Source organism: Gymnoscopelus microlampas (genome assembly GCF_963454915.1).
Source record: "Gymnoscopelus microlampas genome assembly, chromosome: 7".
Taxonomy (NCBI): domain Eukaryota; kingdom Metazoa; phylum Chordata; class Actinopteri; order Myctophiformes; family Myctophidae; genus Gymnoscopelus; species Gymnoscopelus microlampas.
Window position 1 is genome coordinate 42,255,246 of NC_139944.1, and position 17,997 is coordinate 42,273,242.

Below are 17,997 nucleotides of genomic sequence, written 5' to 3' on the forward strand. Positions count from 1 at the left end.
ACTTCAAAAGTGCAAGTGCTCATTAATGTGAGTGTCATTCACAAATGAGAGCACTTTTCTCTGATGTTCAGGGTTCACAAGGCCACAGTGCAACCGGCATAATAATGGAAAGGTTATCTTCTCCTCTGATCCCATTGCTGGACAGATTTCAAGTTGGACTCAAGGCTATGGCAATACCAATATTTACTCAGACTCTTGAGTCCCGGATCAATGGTGTGTCTTCAAGTTTTAATGTTTGTACAGTCTAGTGAAAGGATCTGAGCTGCACATAGTCCATGCACAAATGTTTGCACCGTACTAGGATGCATTGCATTTGTGTCCTTTGGACACTTGCTGTGTGCAATACAGAATACTGCAATTTATACAAAACCTAAATATATAAATAAACTAATGTGTTCTGCAAGTCTCTCTAAGGCCATTAAAATATCACTCTGCAGAATGATTGACAAGCGATTTGATAAGGTGCAGTTACAGTAGTAAAAGTGAATGACAAATTCCTGGGCGTGTGAGCGGGGCATGTGAGGAGCGACGGATAAAGCAAGTTGTAGATAGATCCGTGTGTGCATTCACGCAAGATGTGAATAAAAGTATCAATACCTCAATGTAAAAATACTCTGCTACAAGTAAAAGTTTGATATTCAAAATGTAATTGTACAAAAGTATTGGCATCAATATGTACTTAAAGTACCAAAAGTAAAAAGTACTCATTACGCAGAATGTCCCATTTCACTTTTTTTTTTTAAATGTATGAAAATCCTGTGAAAATAGACGATCTACAAGCTCACAACATGTCGTATCGCGACGCGTTGTGAGCTTGTAGATCGGCTATTTTCAAATGGCCAACGTATATAGAGCTGAAGTGGTTAATGTATGTTTTGTAATAATAATTAGAAGTAGTAGAAGTAAAAGTATTGAACATCGGAGGTACTCCGGGAAAGCAAAAATACTTCAGAATTGCACAGTACAGTACTTGAGTACATGTACTTAGTTACTTTACACCACTGTGTGTGTGTGTGTGTGTGTGTGTGTGTGTGTGTGTGTGTGTGTGTGTGTGTGTGTGTGGGGGGCAACACATTAACACATGGTCTGCAGATTAATGTGACAAAGATTAGGCCACCACACATAGTAATGTATCTCCACCCACTTTTTACACATTAACACAGGCCAGACGGACAGTCTAGATTCAGCGAACCCCGATTGAGCGTTATACTTGCACATCACAGCAATCAATGTATAAGAGCTGGTGAACATGTTCTCTAATGCTCTCTCTCGTTGATGGATGTCTACCGTTGACTATGAAACTCTTTGCATATACAGTATATTTACAGACATACAGTACATAATCCTGTTATAGAGGACTGAGTATTAATCAACAATATTATACATCTCTACCATTTACATTCACAGACATGTGTCAGTGATGCTTGATGAGCATGCCAGATATATAAATATCTACTGTAGATTCAGGTATGCCACTGCTGCAGGGTGCAGTGGCGGAAAAAGTATTCACATTTTTTACTTAAGTAAAAGTATCAATACTGCAATGTAAAAATACTCTGTCACAAGTGATAGTCCGGAATTCAAAATTTACTAGCACAAAAGTATTGGTATCAAAATGTACTTAAAATACCAAAAGTAGACAGTGCTCATTATGCAGAATGTCCCATTTCACAAGTTTTCAAATGTATGCAAATCTTTTGAAAATAACAGATCTACAAGCTCACAATGCGTCGCATCGCGACGCATTGTGAGCTTGTAGATCGGCTATTTTCAAATGGCCGAAATGTATGTAGGGTTGAAGTGGGTAGTATATGTGTTGTAATAATAATCTAAATCTACAAAGTAACTAGTGACTAAAGTTTTCAAATAATTGTAGTGGAGAAAAAGTATAATATTTGCATCTAAGATGTTGTGGAGTAAAAGTGCAGAAAATTGGAAATACTCCAGTAAAGTAAAAAATACCTCAAAATTGTAAAAAAAAAAAAAGTACAGTACAGTACTTGAGTAAATGTACTTAGTTACTTTACACCACTTTCCGGGTGTGCACACTGTGATCTTTTAAACACGTGATCATCTCAGAGGCTGGAAAAGCATTTTAGACAAAATATGTAACCTAAGAATTCTGCTCTTCCAGTGCCAAACATACACACTGTAATCAAAATCAGAAATGACTATTAACTCAAAACGTTTATCACCCAGAGGTATTACAGAGACATCCATAATAAAATGTTCTCTAAATTACGGAGGCTACCGTTGCATCCAGAGTGTCATTTATGCCAGTCAACAGCTGTAGCAAACGAGCATCGGCAAGGCCTGCACCGTTTTGATTTACAGTATTGTCTCTGCATTCTCCTGCAACTGCAATCCTGTTACAAAAATGTCATCTACTGATTTCCACTTGCAATTTCCTCTGCCTATTATTATTTCACTTAGCTTTTCGCAGTCGCTTGGATGTTGGATTTCCAGAAACTCTAACTTCATTCCCCAAATGTGCAATCCCCCCAAACAGTAAAAGCATTTCTCATAACACTATACCACCCGTGCAAAAGAAGAACCTATAAAAGTTCAAATTACAACCACAAAATATAGCTGCAAGCAGCGATAATACGGGGCCAGTGAATAGAGAGAGAGAGAGACATGGAAACGGAATAGATTGAAGAGAGAGAGAGTGACATGGAAACAATAGATTGATGAGAGAGAGAGATGGAAACATAATGGTTTGATTGGACATCTCAACCTACTGCCATTTACAGGATTCGAACTCTCAACCTTCAGACTAATAGGCTGCAACACTACCTATAGTGCTATAGCTTTGTCCAGGCTGATATTGTCTGTTGAAGATCATAAACTCTTGCCTTCTTTCATGAACCAAGCCCCTGTTTCACTAACACTAAGATCACTCGTTCACAAGCCATTTACCAATGAAGCAATTGTACATCTCCTCAGAACCAAAACTAATGAAAGTAGCCGATCTACAAGCTCACAAACCATGAAAAGTTGTGAGATTGTAGATCAGCTATTTTCAGAATGAAGTATGTCATACGTAAAAAACATACTCTCAAATAAGCATTTCAGGTTATCTTTACCATTTGCACATGTATTCATTGATACAGTCATGTTGTTTGCAATTCAACTTAAATTAAGTCTACATCAAGTGAGGCTTGAACTGGCGACCTTGAGATTGTGAGGCATTCATTTAAGGGAGACGCCATTGGCCCAATAGACAAGTAACTGTGAAAAAGGAGATCACACAGATGATACAGTTTCACGCAAATAGCTTAAAAATCCTGGGTTTAAGTGTTTTTCAAACTGCTAAAAATTGCGGACAATCTAAGGGCGGAGCTTAATGGTCAAATCGATACGTGTGTTCCTCATGAGTCAAGGCACATGTGTAAGCAAGTTTCACGACTTTCGGCCAAACGAGGCATGACTTATGCCTGTTTAAAGTCTGCATTTTCAAAAAATTGCTATAGCGCCCCCTTTTGGCCAATTGGAGTAAGATTGGTTTCAGTGATATTTGGAATGACCCTGTACATTTCTGCAAAGTTTCAAAGAAATGTGAGTCTGCATGTATGTTTTAGGCACAGATGAATAATTTTCATAAAACTGTAATAGTTAAAATCTATCTCCTCCTGGGATTTTTGAGCAATCTGCACGAAACGTTTACCACTTGAACTTTGGACCTCTGCCTACAAAAATTTCCAACGGATTTTCCATAAGTGAAAAAATGCAGAAGTTAGGAGCCAATGACTGTTTTTCATATAATTCAAAATGGTGGGAGATCTAAAGGTCAGAGGTCAAAAGTCAGACCACGAAAGTTGTCGGGCATGAAGAGACGCATGTGTGTATCGAAGTTTCATGGTTGTAGGTCAAACAGGGCATGAGTTGTACCTGTTCAAAGTTGGCACTTTCAATTGAGTGCTATAGCGCCACCCTTTGACGAATGAGTGTGAGAATTATTTCTTGGTAGTTTTTCATGAGCATCTACCATATGGCCGAGTTTCGTAAAAAGCGTATGCACGGTTAAGCCAGAACTGGCAAAAACAAGTATTTTTCAAACTGCTCAAAATTGCGGAAAATCTAAGGGCGGAGCTTAATGGTCAAATCGATACGTGTGTTCCTCATGAGTCAAGGCACATGTGTAAGCAAGTTTCACGACTTTCGGCCAAACGAGGCATGACTTATGCCTGTTTAAAGTCTGCCTTTTCAAAAAATTGCTATAGCGCCCCCTTTTGGCCAATTGGAGTAAGATTGGTTTCAGTGATATTTGGAATGACCCTGTACATTTCTGCAAAGTTTCAAAGAAATGTGAGTCTGCATGTATGTTTTAGGCACAGATGAATAATTTTCTTTAAACTGTAATAGTTAAAATCTATCTCCTCCTGGGATTTTTGAGCAATCTGCACGAAACGTTTAGCACTTGAACCTTGGACCACTGCCTACAAAAATTTCCAACGGATTTTCCATAAGTGAAAAAATGCAGAAGTTATGAGCCAATGACTGTTTTTCATATAATTCAAAATGGTGGGAGATCTAAAGGTCAGAGGTCAAAAGTCAGAGGGTGAAAGTTGTTCAGCATGAGGAGACGCATATGTGTATCCAAGTTTCATGGCTGTAGGTCAAACAGGGCATGAGTTGTACCTGGTCAAAGTTGGCATTTTCAATTGAGTGCTATAGCGCCACCTTTGGACGAAAGATTGTGAGAATTATTTCTTGATCGTTTTTCATGACCATCTACCATATGGCCGAGTTTCGTAAAAAGCGACTGCACGGTTCAGCCAGAACAGCGAAAAGTGGCAGAAGAAGAAGAAGAAGTGACAGAATACTGCCAATAACAATACGGTTCCAGAGCAGAGCTCTGGCCCCGTAAAAAGCCACAGATGCAGTCAATCGTTACAACCTTCTGATCAATGTGTAACCCTTTCACTCAAAATGCATAGCATTTAACGTCAAAGCGGATCGTGAAAATCAAATCCTGAACAGTGTCAACACACAAAGATGACAGAAAAGATGTTCATTATACGTAGCTCTTTCATGTACAGTATGGTTGTTTTAGTTTTTTTTATGTTTTTCACTGCTACACATCCAATCGACCCCCCTGGGGAAAACATAAAGTTCTACCCTACTCTCATTGGGCCCCTAGTGTACCCCTAGCCCTGCACCACCACCATGCACTTGAACACCTCTTGCATGGCCCCGATTGGCACCTGCGTTTGCTCGAATTAACCCATTCAATCCGGGAACGCATCTGTGTCATTTGAAAGATTTCTTTGGCTATACAAAAACAGTGAAAATTGGTGCAAATCTTTGAATCTATATATATATATGTTTTAAAGCAAATATTTTTAAACTCCGATCTGTGCTTCTGGGGGGTCCCTGGATCAACATATTTTGAGATGGGGGTCCGCGGCCAAATCATTTTGGGGGTCCTTGACATGGAAAAGTTGGAGCACCACTGATTTAGCAACATACTGTTAGGATTTAGAAAACATTTTTAGATAATGTATTTGGCCGCAGACCCCCCAGCCCCCATCTCAAAATGTTTTGTTCCAGGGACCCCCCCAGAAGCACAGATTTGAGTTACAAATGTTCACTTTAAAAATATATATATATTCAAATATTTGCACACATTTTCAAGATTTTTCAAAAATAGCATATCTACAAGCTCATAGATCTGCTATTTTTTAATAGCCAAAGACATGAATGGGTTAAGAGAATGAAGTTACGAGTTTCAAGAAATGCATCCAAGCAAGAACACCTGTAAACCTCACTATTCTGTTCTCACTGTGATTAGCTGCTGTGGCCTCACCCATCTTTTGTCCTCCTCAAATTTATGGCTGTGATTCATTCACATTTACCATTCAAGGTGGTGCGTGAGAATGAGCAAATTAAGATTGGTTGATTGTTAAGTTAAGTGTTTGCTTATGAGTGTTTACTTAAATATGGAAAATATGTAAAAGGATGTAGAAGGTAGATTCAGCGAGGATTGAAATTGGTGAACATTTGGGGCTGTTTTTGAGGCAACCTAGATTCTACCTCTTTTAGGTAAAGTTCTACACAAGGATAGATAAGAATCAGTTAGATAAGAATAAAAATGAATGTACCTTTACTCTGTCCTTTACTAGCTGAAGAGAAAATTATCTTGGAATTGATTTTCAAGTGTAGCCCAAAACCATGTGTGTTAAAATCCCGAATTAAATGAGTGTTATTGCTGCTCATTATGAAATAGATTCAAACATTTTTCGGGGGAAATAATATGCATGAAGCATGTCACTGTGTGGAAACCTCTTTGGCTGCCTGCAACATGATTCGTGCTACCTCTATTGCGACAAGCAACAATGATATTACAAAAAGGTGCCCATTTCACTCAGTTTAATACTGTACTATATCAGGTTTAGTTTAACCATTCTAAATATTTTCATTCAACTTTTCTACCCCTACAGCCAGACCGGAGGCAGGGTGTGTCAGAACTTATCTCTCGACAAGCCCTTCACTACCTGTTTTACAGGCCTGGCCACTCCTGCCAGCCACAGCCTGGGGCGGGCCGAGGCTGAGGCCGGGGTAGGGGTGGGAGGAGGAGGATAGACAGAGAAAGTGTGAGTGCAGGATGAAGTGGTTAAAATGTTGCTCTTCCAGGTGGAAGCCCCACCCACCCTCCTCCCAGCTCTGTGTAACCATAAAAGCAGGCGGTGTCAGCAGGACTACACTCAGAGGATCTTGACTCTCCTTTTGAAGCTCACTCAGCCTCTGTCCTCCTCCTGCTACACACAACCATCTTCAAGAGTCGACAATCCTAGAAGCAACCATGAGCACCAGGAGAACCTCCACCACCCGCTATGCCCAATCCTATGCTGGACCAAGCGGCGGTCGCCAAGGAAGTCGCATTGCAAGCACAGGTCTCGGATCTGCTGCTGGAGGCAGCTATGCCAGCAGCAGAATGACCATCGGCGGTGGTGGCTATGGTGGCGGCTATGGTGGCGGTATGAGTGGTGGTATGGGTATGGGCGGTGGCTATGGTATGGGTGGTGGCGGTATCGTGCCCATCACAGCTGTCACAGTCAACTCCAGCCTGCTGGCCCCACTGAACCTGGAGATCGACCCCAACATCTCGGCAGTCCGCACCCACGAGAAGGACCAGATCAAGGGCCTGAACAACCGCTTCGCCTCCTTCATCGACAAGGTCAGTTCCCATTCATTCTTGTTTTAGTTTAGTTTATTTAGCACATTGTTATAAAAGAAATAAAAACGATACAAAACACGTTGCTATGTGAGGAAAGGAAGAAGCCGGCAGGCTTATTTGGAATCCTTTCTTTAATGGAAGAGGTCATGAAATGACTTATATTAAAGGTTTAATAAGAACAATACAAAATAATACAAGTTTAAGGGGAGCAGAAGTGCAATAAAGAACTGCACAAAACAAGAAAAAAAAAATGTTTGTAAAGATTGCACATCAGAAGTAAATAATATGGACTACAGTGAGGAAGAAATGAGAACTTGTGTGATACTTTTATGACTATGTTCCATTAGCTTAACCCTCAACACCACGTATTATGGCTTATTATGCTCAATCTGGAGTACATATGCACATCTTTTTGTCATGTCAACCTGCCAGCTGCCAAAAGAGCCTCTCCACTCTGTTCTCCCGACCCTTCCTGTGTCATAAAATTGTTCTGAACTAAAAAAGATATTGCAATGATGCCCCAGTTACATAGCACCCAGTGCAAGTTTTTGATGTTGCACAAGACAATCTATTAATATCACAAATTGCAAAATATTGTTTCACATGACAACGTGATTGCATTTGGCAATGGTCTCCTTTTAAGACATTCCTTTGAGGCACACTGTATGATGTGAACATGCTGACTGAGCTCTCACTGACATGACATAACCCTCAGGAATCCGAGCCTGTGGACTTGAAAAGAAAAACAAGATAAGCAAGGGACCTGTGAAAGCTATCTCTCAGGTGGAGCATCCATCAATGAATTACTACCGCTGGGATTAGGGAAGCTTATAAACCTCTCAAAAGCTGTTTCTGATCATCATCCATCTGAGAGTTGTAATTTGACACAATGTACCCCACCCTAAGGTATAAAAAAAAAATGTTGCCCTGCGGCCTTGTTTGGGCCTGTGAAGGTGTGTTTTTCCCACTATCTAAACATGGGTGTGGATTCTATTGCCTCTGACACACCCATCTCTAAGCCGAGAGCCTGGCTGGCAGAATAGAGAACTATCGGCACCATGCCCGCAGAGTCCAAAGTCTGGAATTTGCACATTATGACTATCACCTAGTTGTCAGGGGCAACAGGAATGCCAAGTGTGAAGCAGTCAAATTACTTCTTGTGTGGGTAGGCTCTCTCGCATACTACAAGTTGATTTACTATCAAGGGATCTTCTATCCTTAACGCCCTGCACACAACAAAGCAATCATCCCTTTAATACTGAGTTCCTTTGTGTGCTATAGTTTATCAGCCACACCTATTTTTTTTATGGCTGAGTGTGTATGTGGCCTTCGGAGCTCAGTGTAGCATGTGAGGTGAGTCATAGTCAGACAGGAGATAGGTGCATTTTTAAAGCTATACACACACAGCATTTTCCATGGCATACACAGTCTGGATATGTTATGAAATGATATGGTTGTGGGCAGGGTGTGGCTGTCCAGAAAAGCCCATCCCTATGATGCTATCTATGAAGCTATGTAGGTAAAGGTGTGGTCTTTTTTTTCGTGTTCTGCTTGTTAACACGGCAGCATACCACCATCTGACACGCCCTGCATCTCCATTGAAGTTCAAGGCCATAAAGAAAAGGACATGAAAAGTCACATTCAACACTGTACAACTACTCTGTTCATGCCTCTGCCTTTTCTGCTTCAACCTACCAAACTTTTATTTTAGAATGGCAGTATTTGCCATTTGTGACAAACTGACAATGTCTCCTCTCTCTCTCCTCTCTTATAGGTACGCTTCCTGGAGCAGCAGAACAAAATGCTGGAGACCAAATGGAACCTTCTGCAGGGACAGACCTCCACCCGCTCCAACATCGACAGCATGTTCGAGGCCTACATCTCCAACCTGCGCAGACAGCTGGACGGGCTGGGCAACGAGAAGATGAAGCTGGAGGGAGAGCTGAGAAACATGCAGGGCCTGGTCGAAGACTTCAAGAACAAGTGAGACTTGATGGCTGCTTTATATTGTGAATATAAAGAATACAATAAAACGTTTTCTTAAGATGGTCAGAGAGCGAGCATGCTAAGTGTGTCCCTTGTGTTTTGAATAGGTATGAAGATGAAATCAACAAACGTGCATCAGTGGAGAATGAGTTTGTGCTGCTGAAGAAGGTAAGGATGAGGAATGGAGCAAGACCCTCCCGCCATTTCCTTGTGCAGTATGCAACTACATGGTAACTTATATACATGTTTTTATAATTTTGTCAATACTTCTCTTTGCAGGATGTCGATGGCGCATACATGAACAAGGTGGAATTGGAGGCCAAGTGTGATGCTCTTCAAGATGAGATCAACTTCCTCAGGGCCGTCTACGAGGCTGTAAGTACTAGTACATAAAACTAGACATAGATGTCTACTGAATTTGAGACATCACCGCCCATGCAACTGCAGTACAAATCGATGAATAAAGACATCATTGTAAAACATCAATTGCTTGTGTAGGAGCTGCGTGAGCTTCAAAGTCAGATCAAGGACACCTCAGTCGTCGTGGAGATGGACAACAGCCGCAACCTGGACATGGACTCCATCGTGGCTGAAGTGCGCGCTCAGTATGAGGACATCGCCAACCGTAGCAAAGCTGATGCAGAACAGTGGTACAAGACCAAGGTGAGCAAGGGACAAAAAATAAGAGATATCAAAACTAAATGGTTTAAACAATATTAAGAGAGTACTTTTTTTCTGTATTCATTTTTTTAAATGCTTTCCAACTTTTTCCAACACTTTCCATGTATATTTTATTTGTCTACGCCAGGTTGAGGAGATTCAGACAACGGCTGGACAGTATGGCGATGACCTGCGGCAAACCAAATCCGAGATCTCAGAGTTGAACCGTATGATCGCCCGTCTTCAGAACGAGATCGAATCGGTCAAGGGACAGGTAGGCATACATTATAGAACCTCTTTAAGCTGACCAGTCTAACCAATTGTTAGCGAATGACGCATGTAATCAGCGTGAACTCATTTGTAAAAGCAGCAGGGGGTTAATTCCACTGTCATTTGTGTGCAAACAGAGGGCTAATCTCGAGGCTCAGATCGCTGAGGCTGAGGAGCGTGGTGAGATGGCAGTGAGGGACGCCAAGCTCCGCATCAAGGACCTGGAGGACGCTCTCCAGAAAGCCAAGCAGGACATGGCCCGCCAAGTGCGCGAGTACCAGGAGCTCATGAACGTCAAGCTGGCCCTGGACATCGAGATCGCCACCTACAGGAAACTGCTGGAAGGAGAGGAGATAAGGTGGGTGGTTTTACACTATATACCATTTATGGCCTGAAACGTTTAGGAAAGCTCTACCGCACACTGCAAACAGATACAATACAAGTACAACTGAAATATGTAAAGGAGAGAGAGTTTATTATCCTTTTTAATCTGCCTGAAGTACTTTATCCATACTCCTGAATTGTTGAATGAAATACTACTGTATGCTCAGACCTATCTGCTCTATCAACAGGCTCAATGCTGGTCCCCAGTCTGCTACCATTCATGTGCAACAGAGCTCTGGAGGTAAGTTCTGCCTTTTAACATCATTATTCATCACCAATCATCACCAGAGAATAAAAAAATAAACTTGAACATTAAACAAACCTTTACCCAAACAACTATGAAATTGACTAATCTCTCTTTTCTTCATTCACAGGTTTCTCCAGTTCTAGCTCCGGCGGTGGTGGAGGAGGATTCGGCTATGGTGGTGGCTATGGAAGCGGTGGTGGCTATGGAAGTGGTGGTAGCAGCTATGGAAGCGGTGGTGGCGTCACCAAATCTTCAGTGACAACCACCTCCAGCTCCAGGCGCTACTAAAAACCCTAAAAAACATGCATACATCTGCGGTGCTATCCCATACTCTAAACCATCCCAGTGAATGAAAGGTTGAACATCTAGTGATCCTAAGATCTTTTTTTTTCAAATGTATCTCACACACACACACACACACACACACACACACACACACACACACACACACACACACTCTCTCTCTCTCGCGTGCGTGCATTGGCCGCGTGCACGCACCCACACCCACAGAGTCCATAGATTTGTTACACTGCCACCCTGTGGGGTTTCCAGGATCAATAGATGGTCTGCCTAAAATGCACTGTTGAACGTCATTGACAGGAGCTATACTGAATGTAAAGGCAACCTTAAAACACACATCAGCGAGGTTGATTGATTGATTGATTGATTGAATACTTTATTAACAGTTTGCAACAAAAGCACAGAAAGTACAGTTTAAAACAAATACAATGCTAAAAGGATTGAACCCAAGAAAGCACTGTAAACCCAAGAAAGCACTAAAAGGTCAGCCAACACCGTCTATCTTTCCGCACTGACATCTAAGTAACAGAAGAAAAAGAAGACAACAGTGTTGAGAAAAAGTTAAAACGAAGATAGTGAAAGCATTTTGCGGACATTTGCAGTTGCATAGGGTACAATACATACAGAATGTGTATGTAATACACCAGACATCAGGCTCTTATACAGTAGGAAAGTTGGCTTTATATTATGCACTTAATGTTCCCTGTTGATGTCTTCATTCCTATACAGTGATATGGATATTATTTTGAAAGGGGTGAAGTTATAGACTAACTTGAAGAAAATATATAAAATCCCAAAAGCTACTTTTAAAGTAGCTATTCAGATTTATTCGTTGATTTATTTTCTGTTAGGCACTTAGTTACTGTATGGGTTAATGACTCACTTCTTCCAAAAATGTACCATAAGGCAGTGTTCTGTGAAATGTTTTCTTCAATTCTTGGTTTTGCTTTTTCCTGTTCGCTGAAAATATGTGCAACCAGATTTATTTTGTAAAATGTATTTTGTCTGATACATGTTACAGCACTTAACTTCAAACAGGAATTGAAATAAATAAATCTGAGAACTAAAAATGTCTGTCTCAAAATGTTTTTTAATAAGCCTATAGATGGTATTTTGAAATCTCCTCAAATAGGCTATAGGCCTATTGGACATTGATGGTCATGTAGTAGGGGACAATAAATAAATACAGACTAGCCTCCTCTTCATCTTCCTCCTCCTCCTACTACTAATACATCATATCTATTCTATGGGAAACGTGAGATGACTACCTGCTAGGATTGGATGGCTTAGGGTTAGGGTTGAGGACAGAGTACAGCAACTCACAATGGGCCTGGTCTTCAAGATACATCACAACATTGGGATCCCCCTGTATTTGTCAAAATACTTCCAAAACGTTAATGAAGTCCACGATCATAACACCAGAGTTCAACCCAGATTTGTCTCAACAAAGGGAATGAACTCGTTCTCATGCTATTCAACAAAAATGTGGAATTCCCTAGCAAAAGGAGTAAAGGAGTGTAAAACCCTACTCACTTTCAAAACTGCCCTAAAGATACACCTTCAGGAGGCTGCAATTCGAAAATGGCCCCTGTCAAAGTCTTAACCTAACCCCCCATCAATCAATCAAACCAGAGGCGTTCATTCCCAGCAGGCAAACCAGGCCCTTGCCACTAGGGGGCCAACAAACTTTACCCCACACCAATGTATCTAAGTGTAGCAAACGCACAGTTACCACAACACCACACTATGCAATGACATGGGAAACCCCCAGGGGCCGTGTGTGTGTGTGTGTGTGTGTGTGTGTGTGTGTGTGTGTGTGTGTGTGTGTGTGTGTGTGTGTGTGTGTGTGTGTGTGTGTGTGTGTGTGTGTGTGTGTGTGTTCTTGTGTTCAATGAGGGGCGTGGCTTTGACAGTGACATGGTCTGGTGATCAATCATGATAGATTCCCTTCAAACAACAACCCTTCAAGTAACAATTCTAAAGAAGACAATGTACAACCATGACACAAAATGGATCCTTATGGGTGTGAGTAAAGAAAGAGAAAGGAAGAAAGAGCATTAAGAAAAAGAGAGAAATACAGAGGTGACAATAGTGAACATCAGAGAAACCGTTTTCACTTAAAAAGGAGCACTTTTTCAACTCTACCTTCATATAATTCAGTGCTTCTCAACCTTTTCAGGCCATGACCACCAAAATAATCATATTTGAACTGGGGACCCCCCCACCTTGACAAGCACTTGTTTGACTTGCAGATAAATATTGTGAAAATAGCAGATCTACAAGCTCACAACGCAAGACGTTGTGAGCTTGTAGATCGTCTATTTTCACAATTTCTGCCTCTTTCTTATATTATCTTACACTTGGCCAGTTCTTAATAGTATAGTTTGTTGATTACTTTTGATGCAGTAATAGTCATTTGTCTTTCTTTTTTTGGAGGTATTAAAAAGTATCTTAAAAGTAAAAAAATATCACTTCACTGTCATCCCCAAAATCACCCCCTGGGGGTCCCGACCCACAGGTTGAGAACCACTGATATAATTGGCCCTTAATAATTATAAGATAATGCTCATTAAAAGATGTCACCATTTCTGTCTACTCGCCTGTGTCTCAGGGGAAAGGCTTTGGGACTGTTCAGAAACCTGCCTAACAGTGGCATCATCGGGCAGGTCCTTTTCATTTCAAACAAGATTTAAAACGTTGTTTTTTTTTTGTTTTTTTTGTTTTGTATTAATGCAAGTCATGGCTTCTATTTCAGCATGTTCGCTTTCCAGGAAGAGAAAGGCTATAGTTTCTATTAGCTTGGAATCCCTATCGATGATGTAATTGTTAGGCACTAGGCAGGTTTCTGAACACAGCCCTCCTCTGAGTGAGGAGATGGAAATGGTGCTGAAGATGGTTGAAAATGGCTGAAGATGGGTGAAGTGGTCCTTTAATAGACTTATTGACAAGGCAACAATCTGAAGAGAGTACTGAGCATTCTAGTCAAGTTAGTACTTCAGTAACAACTTGGTTATGGGGAATATCTTATATCTTTTCTTATACATTTCTGGTGTGAAGTTGCTTTCAGACCCATAGAGAGAGATACTTTGATCTCGCAGCAAAGCGGGCCGCTATGGGCTATAGTTCCAAACATTGGAACTATACCATTGAGCATTTCCGCCTTCCATTCTTACAATGGGACTCAACGCTAGTGTCGTCACTCTCATATTAGATCACGCTGGTTGCTATAACATAAGCGTATACCCCCCCAAAAAAGGCCTTTGCTGTAATATTATTATGCTATTAACTATGCTAAAGGGCATAGCAGTGGCGGCCATTTTGTGGTGCCAGAGATCGAAAACCCCAAAAAATATTATTTAGTAGTATAGTAATATTATTTATTAAATATGGTATATAATATAATTAAATATTCAAATATCTTTTAACACAGAATCAAATGTTTTATGGTCATGATTCACCAGGAGCCTGGATGGCTTGCTTCCAGGCTTAAAATAATTTATATCAATATTTTCATTAATCTCTAATGGAAAAATTAGTTAGAATGGGCTTTCAAACTATGGCACCACAAAATGGCGACCACTGCTATGTCCTATTATAAATGGCAGCAGGTTGGACTGACTGACTCACTGTTTCTGTTTGAAAGAACATCTTCATTTTGTTTTGACTTTTGGACATGGTTACTGTACATTGCCTGTTGAGGTAAAATTCCACATGAGGGCAGTATTGAGCCATTTCTCCAGTGAGAGCCGTGTTGCATCTCACCTCACCAGGCATGCTCAATGAATGCATAGTGTAGTGTGCCACCACACTGTTTAGTGGATATGAAAGAGAAGAATGGCGACTAACACCTCCCGCAGCCACTAAGCCGTGCTCTCATTTAGTGTCACCATTCTGTGACAGCACATGCAAGCTGTCATTGTGTGACAGAGAACCGTCTCAATCACTTTTCCACAAACAAGTATAACAATGGCTGAAAGAACATCAACTGCCTGGAGTAAATCTCCCCTGTAGCCGTGTTGTTTGTGTTGATACAAACACTTTGAAACCTGGTGGAATGAAGTTAAGAAGAACAGGGGAACACGTCTGCAGATTTGTGTCTTTGTTATATTTAATGTGGTAAAGTTATACGACTGTAGTCTCCGGATTTCTTTTTTTAGCAGTGTAAACACTAGAAGTAGGACCTTCTACACATGACACACACATACAGCATACCATATCTGCAATATCTCTTTATTTTTAAGTTTTTATCCCACAGTGTCAATTGCCCATGTAATCCTGGGCACTACTCTCCCTCTGCCAGCCTAGGGAGAGCCCAGAACTGAGCTCATGAAAGCCACTTGCTAGTGATATCTGCAATGTATTAAACCTGTTGTGAGCTTGTAGATAATAATAATTTTCGGAATGGGACATGGTCATGTGTGCAGGCATTATCCTTCATCGGTACCGTACGTGCAGTACTTGTATCTTTTTGGAGGAACGAAAAGAAACAAAGGCTGGGCCACAGTGTGTGCTCATTAAGCCTTTCAGACCGAGAACGCACCTGTGTGTCATTTTAAGATTTCTTTGGGCTATTCAAAAATAGCAGATCTACAAGCTCATAGCGCGGCACCGAGTGCCGTGCTATGAGCTTGTAGATCTGCTATTTTTTGGAAAATCGTGAAAATGTGTGCACATCTTTGAAATATCTTTTTTTCTGTAGCGCACATTTTTAACTCTGTTAAAAAAAAAACAGAAGTTGTCTTCCGGGGGGTCCCTGGAACAACATATTTTGAGATGGGGGTCCACGGCCAAAATTCATATAATCTTGGGGGTCCTTGAGATGAAAAAGTTTGAGAACCACTGATTATAGAAACATTGGAGAAAAAAAAATCACACCCTGTGTGAAGGTAGCGGCGCCTTTGATACATTTTGTCATCGATATGTGTTTATAATGTGTTTATAGCCATGTGTCACGTGAAGCTTGACCAATCACTTTGTGGACGGGTCTGACCAATCAGAACGTTGACGGTGAACACGGACAAAGTCAGGTATAGAGCAGGATCCGCTCTAAGGTATAGAGCGGCTATAGAGCGGCTAGCGCCGCTAAAAATCACACCCTGTGTAAAGTGAGTGGTGCCTTTGATGAGCCCCGTATTGACCCCCGTATTGATGTTGTCATCAATGTTTGTGGACAGACATACATACATACATACATACATACATACATACATACATACATACATACATACGGACACACGGACACACGGACAAAGCCAGATATAGGAGTGGTTGCCTTCGGCACCACTCAAAAACAACCTAGGATTTAGAAGACATTTGTAGAATCAAAGATTTGAGTTAAAAATGTTCGCTTTAAAAAAAAATGCGTATTCAAAAATGTGCACACATTTTCACGATTTTTGAATAGCCCAAAGAAATCTTAAAATGACATACAAATGATGCTTTCCCCGGTCTTAAAGGGTTAATAGATTGCTCAAGCCTCTCTCTGACATGAGGTGTGCACTCTGCAGACAGCACTCCATCTGCAGCTCTCTGCCAGCACAGCTGAGTGCAGATTGAGCTGCCTGGCTTGGCCTTGGCAATCAATACCGAGAAGGACTATGGAGGCGGAGATGCACTGCAGGAGGGAGATAGGATAGTTTTATCCCCTTTGGTTGTGTGTGTGTGTGTGTGTGTGTGTGTGTGTGTGTGTGTGTGTGTGTGTGTGTGTGTGTGTGTGTGTGTGTGTGTGTGTGTGTGTGTGTGTGTGTGTGTGTGTGTGTGTGTCACACAAGCAAAGAGAGGACAGAGTGAGCATATGTAGGTACGGTATACTGTGTATTGCGTGCACATCTCCATTTAGATACTGTTTAAAATAGTAGGTCAACTTCAGTTCAACAGTATCGTTCATTACAGCAGGTTTTAATAAATGCTACAAAAAGTAACGAGGCAATACGATCACTGCTGGCGTATAGTTTTAGATCGTTGATCAGTAAGCACACAGCATAGTTTTTGTTTTGTCAGAGTGCTGCACAGTTTGGATAAAAAACATTTGTATTTTACGCTTAAAGGGATAGTTCACCCCCAAAATTAGTTTTTTTCTGTCGATTAGTCACCCCATGGAGATATATATATATTTTTTGGTCGCATTCCTAAGCCAATAATTTGATGACCGGCAGCTGTTCCGGTAGGAGACACAAAGAGTCTCCTTTGTGTCTCCTACCGGAACCGCTGCCTACCGGTCCGCTGGGCATGAAATTATTGGCTTAGGAATGTGACAAAAAACAAAAAAATATCCACTAATTCAAGTCTCTATGGGGTGACTAAAGATTTATTTTGGGTGAACTAGCCCTTTAAGCCTTTTAAAGCATTCTGTTATTAGTGGGTACTACCGTGAGGTCAGGTCAGACATTACCGATAGCTAATACCTGCGTCGTATTATGCAAGATGACTGCCGTGCGTACCATATAGTCATCTTGCACTTTACCTACTGTTTTCAGCGTGTTGCATAGATAAAGCCACAAGAGGGTTTACTGTGGATTTTACTAGCTCTCTAGATGTTCTAAAATCACGTTAAACTACGCCCTCGTGTGGCTTGCTCTTCTAAAACAGATACTAAACGTATGATACTAAACATGAAAACCATAGACAATTAAAAGCTAAGAGTTATTCATTTCAATTTCGCTACACAAGTAATACCTACAAGAAAGTAGCCCCTGCTGTTGCCTGGACAAACAAGGAAGTTGCTATGCAAATTGAATGCTTGCGCCAAACAGGGAAGGCCATAGTGATACTGAAATATCGATTCTTCAGATACTGCAATTTCCTCTTGAGACTTAACTCCACATCGATATCAAGGGTTTTCTTAATTTTTATATTTTTCTTATTAAAATTAATGTGCATCTAATGCTGACAAAGCGAAACAATTATATGTAGTAGCATCGGATCAGAACTAGGCTTCTTCTCTTTCTTTCCTCATAAACATACAGGCACG

General features: G+C 41.0%; 1 protein-coding gene across 1 annotated transcript; it reads left to right on the forward strand.

The window, feature by feature from the left end:
* Positions 1-6,697: 6,697 nt before the first annotated feature.
* On the forward strand, positions 6,698-12,097 carry LOC311049491 (keratin, type II cytoskeletal 8-like). The gene is made up of 9 exons (XM_084063092.1): positions 6,698-7,180; positions 8,955-9,163; positions 9,274-9,334; positions 9,446-9,541; positions 9,665-9,829; positions 9,975-10,100; positions 10,234-10,454; positions 10,669-10,721; positions 10,855-12,097. The coding sequence occupies exons 1-9, from the start codon at positions 6,806-6,808 to the stop codon at positions 11,013-11,015; spliced, it is 1,467 nt and encodes a 488-aa protein (XP_083919218.1). The 5' UTR covers positions 6,698-6,805; the 3' UTR covers positions 11,016-12,097.
* The last annotated feature ends 5,900 nt before the right edge of the window (positions 12,098-17,997 follow it).

Bases quoted from the DNA above. Each gene is read 5' to 3' on its own strand.
- LOC311049491 (XM_084063092.1), top strand. From the start codon at position 6,806: ATGAGCACCAGGAGAACCTCCACCACCCGCTATGCCCAATCCTATGCT. The intron at 9,335-9,445 runs GTAAGGATGAGG...TTCTCTTTGCAG, and splicing joins AGTTTGTGCTGCTGAAGAAG to GATGTCGATGGCGCATACAT. The intron at 9,542-9,664 runs GTAAGTACTAGT...TTGCTTGTGTAG, and splicing joins TCAGGGCCGTCTACGAGGCT to GAGCTGCGTGAGCTTCAAAG.